The 13,824-nt window shown below is 42.8% G+C and overlaps 1 protein-coding gene across 8 annotated transcripts in view; it reads left to right on the top strand.

The window, feature by feature from the left end:
- Positions 1–13,824, top strand: part of RTN2 (reticulon 2) — a 57,619-nt gene that overhangs the window by 21,867 nt on the left and 21,928 nt on the right. For 6 of the 8 annotated variants that reach the window (XM_056540725.1, XM_056540726.1, XM_056540728.1 and 3 more), the window contains exons 2-3: positions 6,914–6,964; positions 9,686–9,991. In XM_056540725.1, the coding sequence (XP_056396700.1) occupies positions 6,914–6,964; positions 9,686–9,991 (357 nt within the window). Of the gene's footprint in view, positions 1–3,010; positions 3,181–6,913; positions 6,965–8,518; positions 9,610–9,685; positions 9,992–13,824 lie in introns of those variants that run through there. The other 2 variants (XM_056540727.1, XM_056540724.1) reach the window with 2 other exon arrangements.

Below are 13,824 nucleotides of genomic sequence, written 5' to 3'. Positions count from 1 at the left end.
TTTGATGATGGTATTATTGTATAGCAGAGTGGAGTTGGTTTGATGATGGTATTATTGTATAGCAGAGTGGAGTTGGTTTGATGATGGTATTATTGTATAGCAGTGTGGAGTTGGTTTGATGACGGTATTATTATATAGCGGTGTGGAGTTGGTTTGATGATGATATTATTGTATAGCAGAGTGGAGTTGGTTTGATGATGGTATTATTGTATAGCAGAGTGGAGTCGGTTTGATGATGGTATTATTGTATAGCAGAGTGGAGTTGGTTTGATGATGGTATTATTGTATAGCAGAGTGGAGTTGGTTTGATGATGGTATTATTGTATAGCAGAGTGGAGTTGGTTTGATCATGGTATTATTGTATAGTAGTGTGGAGTTGGTTTGATGATGGTATTGTATAGCAGAGTGGAGTCTGTTTGATGATGGTATTATTGTATAGCAGAGTGGAGTTGGTTTGATGACGGTATTATTATATAGCGGTGTGGAGTTGGTTTGATGATGATATTATTGTATAGCAGAGTGGAGTTGGTTTGATGACGGTATTATTATATAGCAGTGTGGAGTTGGTTTGATGATGGTATTATTGTATAGCAGAGTGGAGTTGGTTTGATGATGGTATTATTGTATAGCAGAGTGGAGTTGGTTTGATGATGGTATTATTGTATAGCAGAGTGGAGTCTGTTTGATGATGATCTTATTGTATAGCAGAGTGGAGTTGGTTTGATGATGGTATTATTGTATAGCGGTGTGGAGTTGGTTTGATGATGGTATTATTGTATAGCAGAGTGGAGTTGGTTTGATGACGGTATTATTGTATAGCAGAGTGGAGTTGGTGTGATGATGGTATTATTGTATAGCAGAGTGGAGTTGGTTTGATGATGGTATTATTGTATAGCAGAGTGGAGTCGGTTTGATGATGGTATTATTGTATAGCAGAGTGGAGTCAGTATGATGACGGTATTATTGTATAGCAGAGTGGAGTTGGTGTGATGATGGTATTATTGTATAGCAGAGTGGAGTCGGTTTGATGATGGTATTATTGTATAGCGGTGTGGAGTCGGTTTGATGATGATATTATTATATAGCAGTGTGGAGTTGGTTTGATGATGGTATTATTGTATAGCAGAGTGGAGTCGGTTTGATGATGGTATTATTGTATAGCAGAGTGGAGTTGGTTTGATGACGGTATTATTATATAGCAGTGTGGAGTTGGTTTGATGACGGTATTATTGTATAGCAGAGTGGAGTTGGTTTGATGATGATATTATTGTATAGCAGAGTGGAGTTGGTATGATGATGGTATTATTGTATAGCAGAGTGGAGTCGGTTTGATGACGGTATTATTATATAGCAGTGTGGAGTCGGTTTGATGACGATATTATTGTATAGCAGTGTGGAGTCGGTTTGATGATGGTATTATTATATAGCAGTGTGGAGTCGGTTTGATGACGATATTATTGTATAGCAGAGTGGAGTCGGTTTGATGATGGTATTATTGTATATTAGAGTGGAGTCGGTTTGATGATGGTATTATTGTATAGCAGAGTGGAGTCGGTTTGATGATGGTATTATTGTATAGCAGAGTGGAGTCGGTTTGATGACGGTATTATTATATAGCAGTGTGGAGTCGGTTTGATGATGGTATTATTATATAGCAGAGTGGAGTCGGTTTGATGATGGTATTATTATATAGCAGAGTGGAGTCGGTTTGATGATGGTATTATTGTATAGCGGTGTGGAGTCGGTTTGATGATGGTATTATTGTATAGCGGTGTGGAGTCGGTTTGATGATGATATTATTGTATAGCAGAGTGGAGTTGGTTTGATGATGGTATTATTGTATAGCAGAGTGGAGTCGGTTTGATGATGGTATTATTGTATAGCGGTGTGGAGTCGGTTTGATGATGGTATTATTGTATAGCAGAGTGGAGTCGGTTTGATGACGGTATTATTATATAGCAGTGTGGAGTCGGTTTGATGACGATATTATTGTATAGTGGTGTGGAGTCGGTTTGATGATGGTATTATTGTATATTAGAGTGGAGTCGGTTTGATGATGGTATTATTGTATAGTAGAGTGGAGTCGGTTTGATGATGGTATTATTGTATAGCAGAGTGGAGTCGGTTTGATGATGGTATTATTGTATAGCAGAGTGGAGTCGGTTTGATGACGGTATTATTATATAGCAGTGTGGAGTCGGTTTGATGACGATATTATTGTATAGCAGTGTGGAGTCGGTTTGATGATGGTATTATTATATAGCAGTGTGGAGTCGGTTTGATGATGGTATTATTATATAGCAGAGTGGAGTCGGTTTGATGATGGTATTATTGTATAGCGGTGTGGAGTTGGTTTGATGATGGCATTATTGTATAGCAGAGTGGAGTCAGTATGATGACGGTATTATTGTATAGCAGAGTGGAGTTGGTTTGATGATGGCATTATTGTATAGCAGAGTGGAGTCAGTATGATGACGGTATTATTGTATAGCAGTGTGGAGTCGGTTTGATGATGGTATTATTGTATAGCAGAGTGGAGTTGGTTTGATGATGGTATTATTGTATAGCGGTGTGGAGTTGGTTTGATGATGGTATTATTATATAGCAGTGTGGAGTCGGTTTGATGATGGTATTATTGTATAGCAGAGTGGAGTCGGTTTGATGATGGTATTATTGTATAGCAGAGTGGAGTTGGTTTGATGATGGTATTATTGTATAGCGGTGTGGAGTTGGTTTGATGATGGTATTATTATATAGCAGTGTGGAGTCGGTTTGATGATGATATTATTGTATAGCAGAGTGGAGTTGGTTTGATGATGGTATTATTGTATAGCAGAGTGGAGTTGGTTTGATGATGGTATTATTGTATAGCAGAGTGGAGTCGGTATGATGATGGTATTATTGTATAGCGGTGTGGAGTGGGTTTGATGACAGGATTGTGGGGTGGAGCAGTCTCTGGTCCAGGAATAGCTGAGTGGAGTCATTTCCTGCCCCCCTCCCCATCCTTTGTCTGCTGTGCTGGTCCCTCCCTGTGTGTGTGAGCTGTGTGTGTGTCAGGTTGCTCTACAATGAGATGCTAGGCAGTGAGAGTGCATGCTGGGGGGTGCGCTCCTGTGGGTCTGTATGGGTGTCACCGGAGGGCATCGGATATGGGACACGTCCTGTCATTCACACACTGCAGTAAGTGTCATCTGCTGTGTCATTGTGTCTCATTGTGAGTGCAGGTGCTGCGGATTCACCATCTTTGTGTCTATTATGTAGAGGATTCATATTGGTGTAGACTATAGAGAGAACACAGGGTCCTAGTGTGACCGATGTCACCCACATCACCACATGTCACTGTGACTGTCACATCTCTCCACTAGTCTCAGAATGTGACACTCTACAATGTGTATTATCAATGTAATGTTTTATCAATGTAGTGTGTGTGTATTATCAATGTAGTGTGTGTATTATCAATGTAGTGTGTGTATTATCAATGTAGTGTGTGTGTTTTATCAATGTAGTGTGTGTGTATTATCAATGTAGTGTGTGTGTATTATCAATGTAGTGTGTGTGTGTATTATCAATGTAGTGTTTTATCAATGTAGTGTTATATCAATGTAGTGTGTGTGTATTATCAATGTAGTGTGTGTGTATTATCAATGTAGTGTTTTATCAATGTAGTGTATGTGTATTATCAATGTAGTGTGTGTGTATTATCAATGTAGTGTTTTATCAATGTAGTGTATGTGTATTATCAATGTAGTGTGTGTGTATTATCAATGTAGTGTTTTATCAATGTAGTGTGTGTGTATTATGTATTATCAATGTAGTGTTTTATCAATGTAGTGTTTTATCAATGTAGTGTTTTATCAATGTAGTGTGTGTGTATTATCAATGTAGTGTGTGTGTATTATCAATGTAGTGTGTGTATTATCAATGTAGTGTGTGTATTATCAATGTAGTGTGTGTGTATTATCAATGTAGTGTGTGTGTATTATCAATGTAGTGTGTGTATTATCAATGTAGTGTTTTATCAATGTAGTGTGTGTATTATCAATGTAGTGTGTGTGTATTATCATGTAGTGTGTGTGTATTATCAATGTAGTGTGTGTATTATCAATGTAGTGTGTGTATTATCAATGTAGTGTGTGTTTTATCAATGTAGTGTGTGTATTATCAATGTAGTGTGTGTGTGTATTATCAATGTAGTGTATGTGTATTATCAATGTAGTGTATGTATTATCAATGTAGTGTGTGTTTTATCAATGTAGTGTGTGTGTATTATCAATGTAGTGTGTGTGTATTATCAATGTAGTGTGTGTATTATCATGTAGTGTGTGTGTATTATCAATGTAGTGTATGTGTATTATCAATGTAGTGTGTGTATTATCAATGTAGTGTGTGTATTATCAATGTAGTGTGTGTATTATCAATGTAGTGTGTGTGTATTATCAATGTAGTGTGTGTATTATCAATGTAGTGTGTGTTTTATCAATGTAGTGTGTGTATTATCAATGTAGTGTGTGTATTATCAATGTAGTGTGTGTGTGTATTATCAATGTAGTGTGTGTATTATCAATGTAGTGTATGTGTGTATTATCATGTAGTGTGTGTATTATCAATGTAGTGTATTATCAATGTAGTGTATGTGTGTATTATCAATGTAGTGTATTATCAATGTAGTGTATGTGTGTATTATCAATGTAGTGTGTGTATTATCAATGTAGTGTATGTGTGTATTATCATGTAGTGTGTGTATTATCAATGTAGTGTATTATCAATGTAGTGTATGTGTGTATTATCATGTAGTGTGTGTATTATCAATGTAGTGTTTTATCAATGTAGTGTGTGTATTATCAATGTAGTGTGTGTGTATTATCAATGTAGTGTATTATCAATGTAGTGTATGTGTATTATCAATGTAGTGTGTGTGTATTATCAATGTAGTGTATGTGTATTATCAATGTAGTGTGTGTGTATTATCATGTAGTGTGTGTGTATTATCAATGTAGTGTGTGTGTATTATCAATGTAGTGTATTATCAATGTAGTGTGTGTGTATTATCAATGTAGTGTATGTGTATTATCAATGTAGTGTATGTGTATTATCAATGTAGTGTATGTGTGTATTATCAATGTAGTGTGTGTGTATTATCAATGTAGTGTGTGTGTATTATCAATGTAGTGTATTATCAATGTAGTGTGTGTGTATTATCAATGTAGTGTATGTGTATTATCAATGTAGTGTGTGTGTATTATCAATGTAGTGTATTATCAATGTAGTGTGTGTGTATTATCAATGTAGTGTATGTGTATTATCAATGTAGTGTGTGTGTATTATCAATGTAGTGTTTTATCAATGTAGTGTATGTGTATTATCAATGTAGTGTGTGTATTATCAATTTAGTGTGTGTATTATCAATGTAGTGTGTGTATTATCAATGTAATGTATGTGTATTATCAATGTAGTGTGTGTGTATTATCAATGTAGTGTATTATCAATGTAGTGTGTGTGTATTATCAATGTAGTGTATGTGTATTATCAATGTAGTGTGTGTGTATTATCAATGTAGTGTGTGTGTATTATCAATGTAGTGTATGTGTATTATCAATGTAGTGTGTGTGTATTATCAATGTAGTGTATTATCAATGTAGTGTGTGTATTATCAATGTAGTGTATGTGTGTATTATCAATGTAGTGTGTGTGTATTATCAATGTAGTGTATTATCAATGTAGTGTGTGTGTGTATTATCAATGTAGTGTATTATCAGTCCTGTGTGTATATTATCAATGTAGTGTGTGTATTATCAATGTAGTGTGTGTATTATCAATGTAGTGTGTGTGTATTATCAATGTAGTGTGTGTGTATTATCAATGTAGTGTGTGTGTGTATTATCAATGTAGTGTATTATCAATGTAGTGTTTTATCAATGTAGTGTGTGTGTATTATCAATGTAGTGTGTGTGTATTATCAATGTAGTGTATGTGTGTATTATCAATGTAGTGTATGTGTATTATCAATGTAGTGTATGTGTATTATCAATGTAGTGTGTGTGTATTATCAATGTAGTGTGTGTGTATTATCAATGTAGTGTGTGTGTGTATTATCAATGTAGTGTGTGTGTATTATCAATGTAGTGTATGTGTATTATCAATGTAGTGTATGTGTATTATCAATGTAGTGTGTGTGTATTATCAATGTAGTGTATGTGTGTGTATTATCAATGTAGTGTGTGTATTATCAATGTAGTGTATGTGTGTATTATCAATGTAGTGTATGTGTATTATCAATGCTGTGTTTATGTATTGTCAGTGCTATAATACACATACACTATATTGATAATACACATACACAACATTTGATAATACACATTACATACACATACACATTATCAGATCTGTGTAGATGTCTGTGTATTATAAATGCCTGAATGCTTGATTTCAGTGTTTGTGTATGAGCAGTTTATATGACTTAAATAGGTTTATAAATATGGTCCCCTTCTGCCATATGATGCCTCTGCGCCATATGATGCCTCTGCGCCATATGATGCCTCTCCGCCATATGATGCCTCTGCGCCATATGATGCCTCTGCGCCATATGATGCCTCTGCGCCATATGATGCCTCTGCGCCATATGATGCCTCTGCGCCATATGATGCCTCTCCGCCATATGATGCCTCTGCGCCATATGATGCCTCTGCGCCATATGATGCCTCTGCGCCATATGATGCCTCTGCGCCATATGATGCCTCTCCACCATACGCCACCCTTCACCATACATCCCTCTAAAAATCCCACTACTCTTCATTCAATATCTTCACACCCACCTCTATCTAAGACCCTCGTATTCTTGATAAAGTTTCTAGAAGACAATTATAATATCCCCGATCTCAGCACCAATAATGTAATGTCTTTACTTCTCCTGCAGAGGATGCTCCTTCAACTGCCTCCAGCACCCCGGACTCCTGCCCCCCGGATGGTAAAGCCCCTGTGTGTGTATGTGTGTGTTCTCCATATTGGAGCAGCTGAAGCCCTGGGTCACATGACACAACCCTAGATTGTGTGAGGGAGTCACGACTCCGCCTCCGCTGAATGTAGGCTGGGAGGGCTTCTCCTCCTGTCAGGTGACTGATCCATATGGTGTATATAGCAAAGAAGGGGCCCCATATATACCAGACCCCAGATGCCACATTGGACAGAAAAGCCAGATGTTTGTCACCCACTTTGTGCTGCCCCTTTCTATGACCCCTGCATTATTCTTGCCCCCGGCTTTGTTGGTCAACCAGATGGGAGTCCTGCACAGGTGTTCACCGATCTATAGCAAGAGGGGTCTGTCCAACCAGGTCTGGGCACCTTATCTTCAGGGGCCCCAGATCAGCCGCATACCCTCACTGTATAGTGTGTCCATTGGTCACCCAGTTAATTAGCATTTTGTGGCGCCATGTGGAATGTTATTACATTGGAGCATAGATGGTAGGATTTAGTTTTAGGGCATCAGGCCCGACGTGGGGGCCACTCAGGCGATCATTGAGAGCCCCAGTCAGTGTTATTCTTCACCTATTACTCCATCCGCCCTATGGAGGGATTTTCCCACAGCAGCCAATCACAGCTCAGCTTTCACTTTACCAGAGCTCGTTAGCTGAGCTGTGATTGGTCGCTGTGGATAAATCCCTCCTCATAAATCTTGGCCATTGTGTTGTATTATCTTGTATATTCTGATGTTTTATGTTACATTGTGTTGTATTTTGTTACAATTTTTCCTTTCTTTGTTTTGTATTACGTTGTATTTTGTTCAAAAATGTTATGTTACATCGTGTTAGAGCCCTGCGCAGGACTGTTTTTTCAATTCTGCTCCCGCCCACTCCTGATGATTTTTTGACCAACCCCGCCCACTCCTGATGATTTTTTGACCAACCCCGCCCACTCCCGCATGGTGTTTTCTCCCCTTCCGCATCAATTGTGTCCAATCCCGCCTGCTCCCGCTAATATGTGTGTCCAATCCTGTCCACTCCCACTAACATAGAAGTGTATAGACACTAGGGTGCAATAGTCTGCAGTGCACATACCCCCTTGTGTATAACAGTGTACAGACTAGGGTGCAATGCTCTGCTCAAACCCCCACCTGTATAGGAATGTGTACACTACACACGCTGCTATACACATTGGGGTATGTGCAGAGCATTGCACCCTAGTGTCTTTAGAAGACACTAGGGGTGTCTAGTTACTTGTTACTTGTCTTGCATTAACATTGGTGGCAGTATGGGATCAGATTTAAGCATGAGCCCGCCCCGGGCCCAGACCCTGGCTGCGTTATACAGCCACAGCTGACCTACCCGGTCTGGTGGCAGGTGAAGATGGAGCCCGAGGGTGGTGTGGTATCAACGATGACGATTCTCCAGGGCAGGCGTGGGCTCCCCAAAATGGCGGCGTGGCGGGGGGGGGGGGGACTGGGAGGATCTTCTGGTGAGCTTTGTCAGTGGGGCCAACTGAGAGTTCGGAGGACTTATTGCGATGGCCCAGTATGGGAGGTGTTGCCCCGTACCCTTGCTGCAGCCTCCCTCAGTGTCCCCAGGGCCCCTTGCACCTGTTTCCCCCCTGTACATATGTTCTGCAGTGTATTCTATTATAAAATGTCTTGTTGCTTTGAGTTGTACCATGTGATATGTCATGTGATTGTTGCCCAGGAGGTACCAGTGACCAGGTGATCCCAAGAACGACCTATGGGCTCCCTGCTAGTCTCCCCCATATAAGCCCTGGGTGGAGCTTCTCTCTCTTCTGCTGAGGTCCAGTGCAGTCTTGTCTAGTGTGTGTGTCCAGAATGTTGGAGACCTCAAAGTCCAGTCCTGCAGCCGCCATCAAGTCAAGTAAAGTCCCAGCTTTATGAGTCAAGTCAGTCCCTGTCATCTGTCAAGTCACGTGGTCTGCATTCAATTCTCCAGTCCTACTACAAGTCCCAGCAAGCCCTTAAGGTCTCTGCATCACTGGTCACCTCCTTGGGCCCTGGCTGAACTGTATAGACTTTACCATCTGTCTACCCTCAGTAAAGCTACCGTTGTCCATAACTTGGCGTCAGAGTCTTTATTGCCCCTGTGCCTAGCGCAGGATCTGGTGGTATCGAGGATAAACCACTCCCTGGCGTCACGAATATAAGGGGTTAACAACATCTGCCCTATTCATACCCCACTACCACATTATTTTATTGAGGCTTCTGCAGGATTTGCAGGACCCACTGGTATAGCGCCTGACCACCCGCAGCAGCCTCCTGACCGCCCGTACCCGCCCGCAGCAGCCTCCTGACCGCCCGCATGTATTGGGTTTGGTCCCGCGGGATCCCAATCCCAATGCAGGGCTCTACATCATGTTCTATTTTGCTACAATGTTTTATCTCACTTTGTGTTGTATTTTGTTACAATGTTTTATGTTGTATTGCATGGTGTTTTGTATCATTGTGTCCTATTATTTTGTTTATTGTTCTGATGTTTTATGTTCTATTGTATTGTGTTTTTCTCTCTTATCATCATCTTAATCCTCCACACTTTAATTTTTGTGTCTTTTTGTGTCTACACTATTTGGGATCGGGAGGCCACACCCCTGAGGCCATCCATCCATCGCCTGCAGAGCATTGTACGTCTGTGAACAGCAGCACATGGACGCCACATACTCAATGTTCTTCTATTAAGCCTTGTTGTCTCTATTGTAGGTGACCTCGATGATGACACGGTGACCCCGGCTGATCTATGGCCCTTACCTTCACCTCAGGAGCCAACCTTTTCTTACATAACCATTGGAAGCTCAGTTCCATTACCTCGTCCCACAGTTAGGGCCCGGAAGGGACGAGGTTTGGGCCGAGGACTATTACCAAGGAAAGAGGAACCGGAAGAGGAGACTGTGACCTTTGTTCTTCTAGAGAAGGCGTGTCAGATAACACAAGACCTGCCCCTGAGGAACTACGAGGAACAGACACTGGTGGAGAAACCCCAGCCGAGAGTGTCAGGGATCACAATGGGTGAGATATATGTGTTACAAGTCACATGATATTACTGCATACTACAGAGAAAGTGCTCGCTGTAAACACTGACTCCACCAGCAGAATAGTGAGTACAGCTCAGGAGTATAATACAGGATTTAACTCAGGATCTGTACAGGATAAGTAATGTAATGTATGTACACAGTGACCTCACCAGCAGAATAGTGAGTACAGCTCTGGGGTATAATACAGGATATAACTCAGGATCAGTACAGGATAAGTAATGTAATGTATGTATGTACACGGTGACCTCACCAGCAGAATAGTGAGTACAGCTCTGGAGTATAATACAGGATATAACTCAGGATCAGTACAGGGTAAGTAATGTAATGTATGTACACAGTGACCTCACCAGCAGAATAGTGAGTACAGCTCTGGAGTATAATACAGGATATAACTCAGGATCAGTACAGGATAAGTAATGTAATGTATGTACACAGTGACCTCACCAGCAGAATAGTGAGTACAGCTCTGGAGTATAATACAGGATATATCTCAGGATCAGTACAGGATAAGTAATGTAATGTATGTACACAGTGACCTCACCAGCAGAATAGTGAGTACAGCTCTGGAGTATAATACAGGATATAACTCAGGATCAGTACATGATAAGTAATGTAATGTATGTACACAGTGACCTCATCAGCAGAATAGTGAGTACAGCTCTGGAGTATAATACAGGATATAACTCAGGATCAGTACAGGATAAGTAATGTAATGTATGTACACAGTGACCTCACCAGCAGAATAGTGAGTACAGCTCTGGAGTATAATACAGGATATAACTCAGGATCAGTACAGGATAAGTAATGTAATGTATGTACACAGTGACTCCACCAGCAGAATAGTGAGTACAGCTCTGGAGTATAATACAGGATATAACTCAGGATCAGTACATGATAAGTAATGTAATGTATGTACACAGTGACCCCACCAGCAGAATAGTGAGTACAGCTCTGGAGTATAATACAGGATATATCTCAGGATCAGGACAGGATAAGTAATGTAATGTATGTACACAGTGATCTCACCAGCAGAATAGTGAGTACAGCTCTGGAGTATAATACAGGATATATCTCAGGATCAGGACAGGATAAGTAGTGTACAGTGATCCCTAAGCCTACAATGGCCTCTGATTACAATATTTTCTGGACCATTGTTACTTAAAACCAGACACAACATACAATATTACGGACAGTCCAGATCCTTGTAACATGTCAGGCGCTTGAAGAACCAACCAATCAGAATGGACATTTCACTGGTAAAACCCCTGTATTACTGAGATGTATGCACTGACTGGCTGTCTGGTAGCGCCCCCTACAGTAAAGGGAGGTATTACATGTTCTTCTTTACCTGTACCAGGGTTAGCTGCTCCTTTGGACACCAGGTGGGGGCGGCTCCAAGTTACTTTTTTAGGACACTGTGGGGGAGATTTATCAAAACCTGTCCAGAGGAAAAGTTTCTTAGTTGCCCATAGCAACCAATCAGATCGCTGCTTTCATTTTGCAGAGGCTTTGTTAAAAATGAAAGTAGCGATCTGATTGGTTGCTATGGGCAACTGGGCAACTTTTCCTCTGGAAAGGTTTGGAAAAATCTTCCCCAGTGACGCCACAAGCAGAATAGTGAGTACAGCTCTGGAGTATAATACAGGATATAACTCAGGATCAGTACAGGATAAGTAATGTAATGTATGTACACAGTGACCTCACCAGCAGAATAGTGAGTACAGCTCTGGAGAGAGGTTGGGTGTGTCTGAGCTCCTGTTACTTCCAGACTCTTCCAGTGAAGCAGTGATTTCCATCCGCCCCTCCCCAGGTGTGTGGCAGATACCTGGGTAGAGGGTTTTCCTGCTATGGAGCCCCAGGAGGCTTCATCTTGCACTCCCCGTACCCGGCCGGCGGGGGGTGCAAAGGAAAATGCGACGGCCAGCAGCCAGGATGGGGTGAGACGATCCACCAGGGCCCATCGCCATGTGGGGCCCCCTCCCCCATCCCCAGCTGGGAGCTGCAAGGCTTCCAGCAAAAGTTCCTCTGGGAAAAGAAGCTCATCCAGGCAGAGGAGTGGAGTGAAGGCTTCTACCTCAGGCTCCTCAGAACCCCAGCAATGGGGGGTCAAGGGGCCAAGGGAATCCCTGGAGACTTTTGGTTCAAGAATCCAGGCAAAGATGGCCCAATATGAGCAACTTGGGAAACAGCTACGAGGTCTAAGAGAAGATATAAAGTTTGCAACTTACCAGGCGGATACAGCAGCCAAGGGCAAGAGAGCAGCGTTCACTGCAAAGGTGAGAGCACTAAAGAAAGAGGTGGAGGAGATTGTGCAGCTGAGAGCAGACATTGTGGCTGGAGCCGGCTTCTTCAGTGAGAAGATACTTAATGAGGAGAGGTTCCCCAAAAAGGGGGTCTCCAGAGGTGCAGAAAAAGAAAGTCACCAAGATGAGAGTGAGGAGGAGGAGGAGATGGAGGAAGGTGAGGAGGGGGATGTGAGTGAGGGGGATATGGACACGGGTTCTGTTTGTACCACCACTGTTACCCCAGACCCCCCACTTACCCTCAGTGAGGACTACATAAACCCGGCTCAGGTGGCCTTACCTCCCTCCAGTGAGGACGATGAGGATGGCAGTGACTGTAGTGATTGCAGCGGCTTGGCAGATGGGGGTCTCCTGCGGGCAATTGTTATGCAGGAGTCCCCCACTCGTCTAGAAAATTTTTCTTTCGGGGATGATTTGGGCCCAGAGGAGAAGAAAAAAGCGAAGGGCAAGAAGAGGAAGAAGACACAGGCAGTGAAGTTTGTCTTTGCTCCCTTCCAGCAGCCTGGGTCGGCTGAAAAGTCGGTTCAGGGTGCTGGGTCCCCCAATCTGCCAGACCCCGTTTCTGTAGTGGAGCGGGGCCAGCATGGGGGATACAGTAGTGCACCCAAAATGGCCGCGGGTGCTATAGAAAAAAAAGGGCACCCTCCTGTGAGGGGGGAGGGTGTCCAGGCACCAGAAAATAGCGGCAGATTTACCAATTTGGGGGGCGGTCCCCCGATTGAAGCTGGCAGTATAGGTCCTGGCACTGCGGGGCACTCCCCTGTGAGGGGGGGGAGTGTCCGGGTGCCGGACCTTGTTGGTTCAGGGGGCGGTCCCCTAGGTTACACAGTTGGTACCAGTTCTGGCGCGTCGGGACTCTCCCCTGTGAAGGGGGAGGTTCTGCGCCCGTCAGCTGCAGTAAGCGGGGCGGGAGTGCATCCGGTGGGACAGCTCCCGCCAAAATCTATGGCGCTGTGCGAGGGGGCGGGGCCTGTGTCCATGCCCCAGAAGACTGAACGGAGGAGCTGTGCAGCGCTGATCCTTAAGCCAGCAACCCTTGTACACGGAGCTATAGACCAAGCCAGCCCGGCCTCTAATACATCAAGGGACAGTGTAGGCAAGAGTGAAAGTGAGGGGAAAAATGTGACTAAAAATGGTAATGTGCAGAATGTGAGTTATAGTGTGCATGGGAGGAGTTGTGGTAGCAGTGTGGATGAGGGGGGAACTTGTGGGGTGCAAGAGAGGGGTGCAAGTGGAGTGCAAGAGAGGGGTGCAAGTGGAGTGCAAGAGAGGGGTGCAAGTGGAGTGCAAGAGAGGGGTGCAAGTGGAGCGCAAGAAAGGGGTGGTAGTGGAGCGCAAGAGAGGGGTGGTAGTGGAATGCCAGAGAGAGGATTGGTGGCAGACACCTCTGTTAAGAATAAGGGTGCTGGTTTGGGGTCTGGATCAGGTTCTGGTTCGACTGCCCCCCCGGTAGTGGCTGCTTCTCCCAGAAGCTATGCCAGCGTCACTGCCGGGGGATCCCCAT

This window comes from Hyla sarda, chromosome 9 (assembly GCF_029499605.1).
Source record: "Hyla sarda isolate aHylSar1 chromosome 9, aHylSar1.hap1, whole genome shotgun sequence".
NCBI classification, from domain to species: Eukaryota; Metazoa; Chordata; class Amphibia; order Anura; family Hylidae; genus Hyla; species Hyla sarda.
This window is presented reverse-complemented; position numbering and strand designations above follow the sequence as displayed.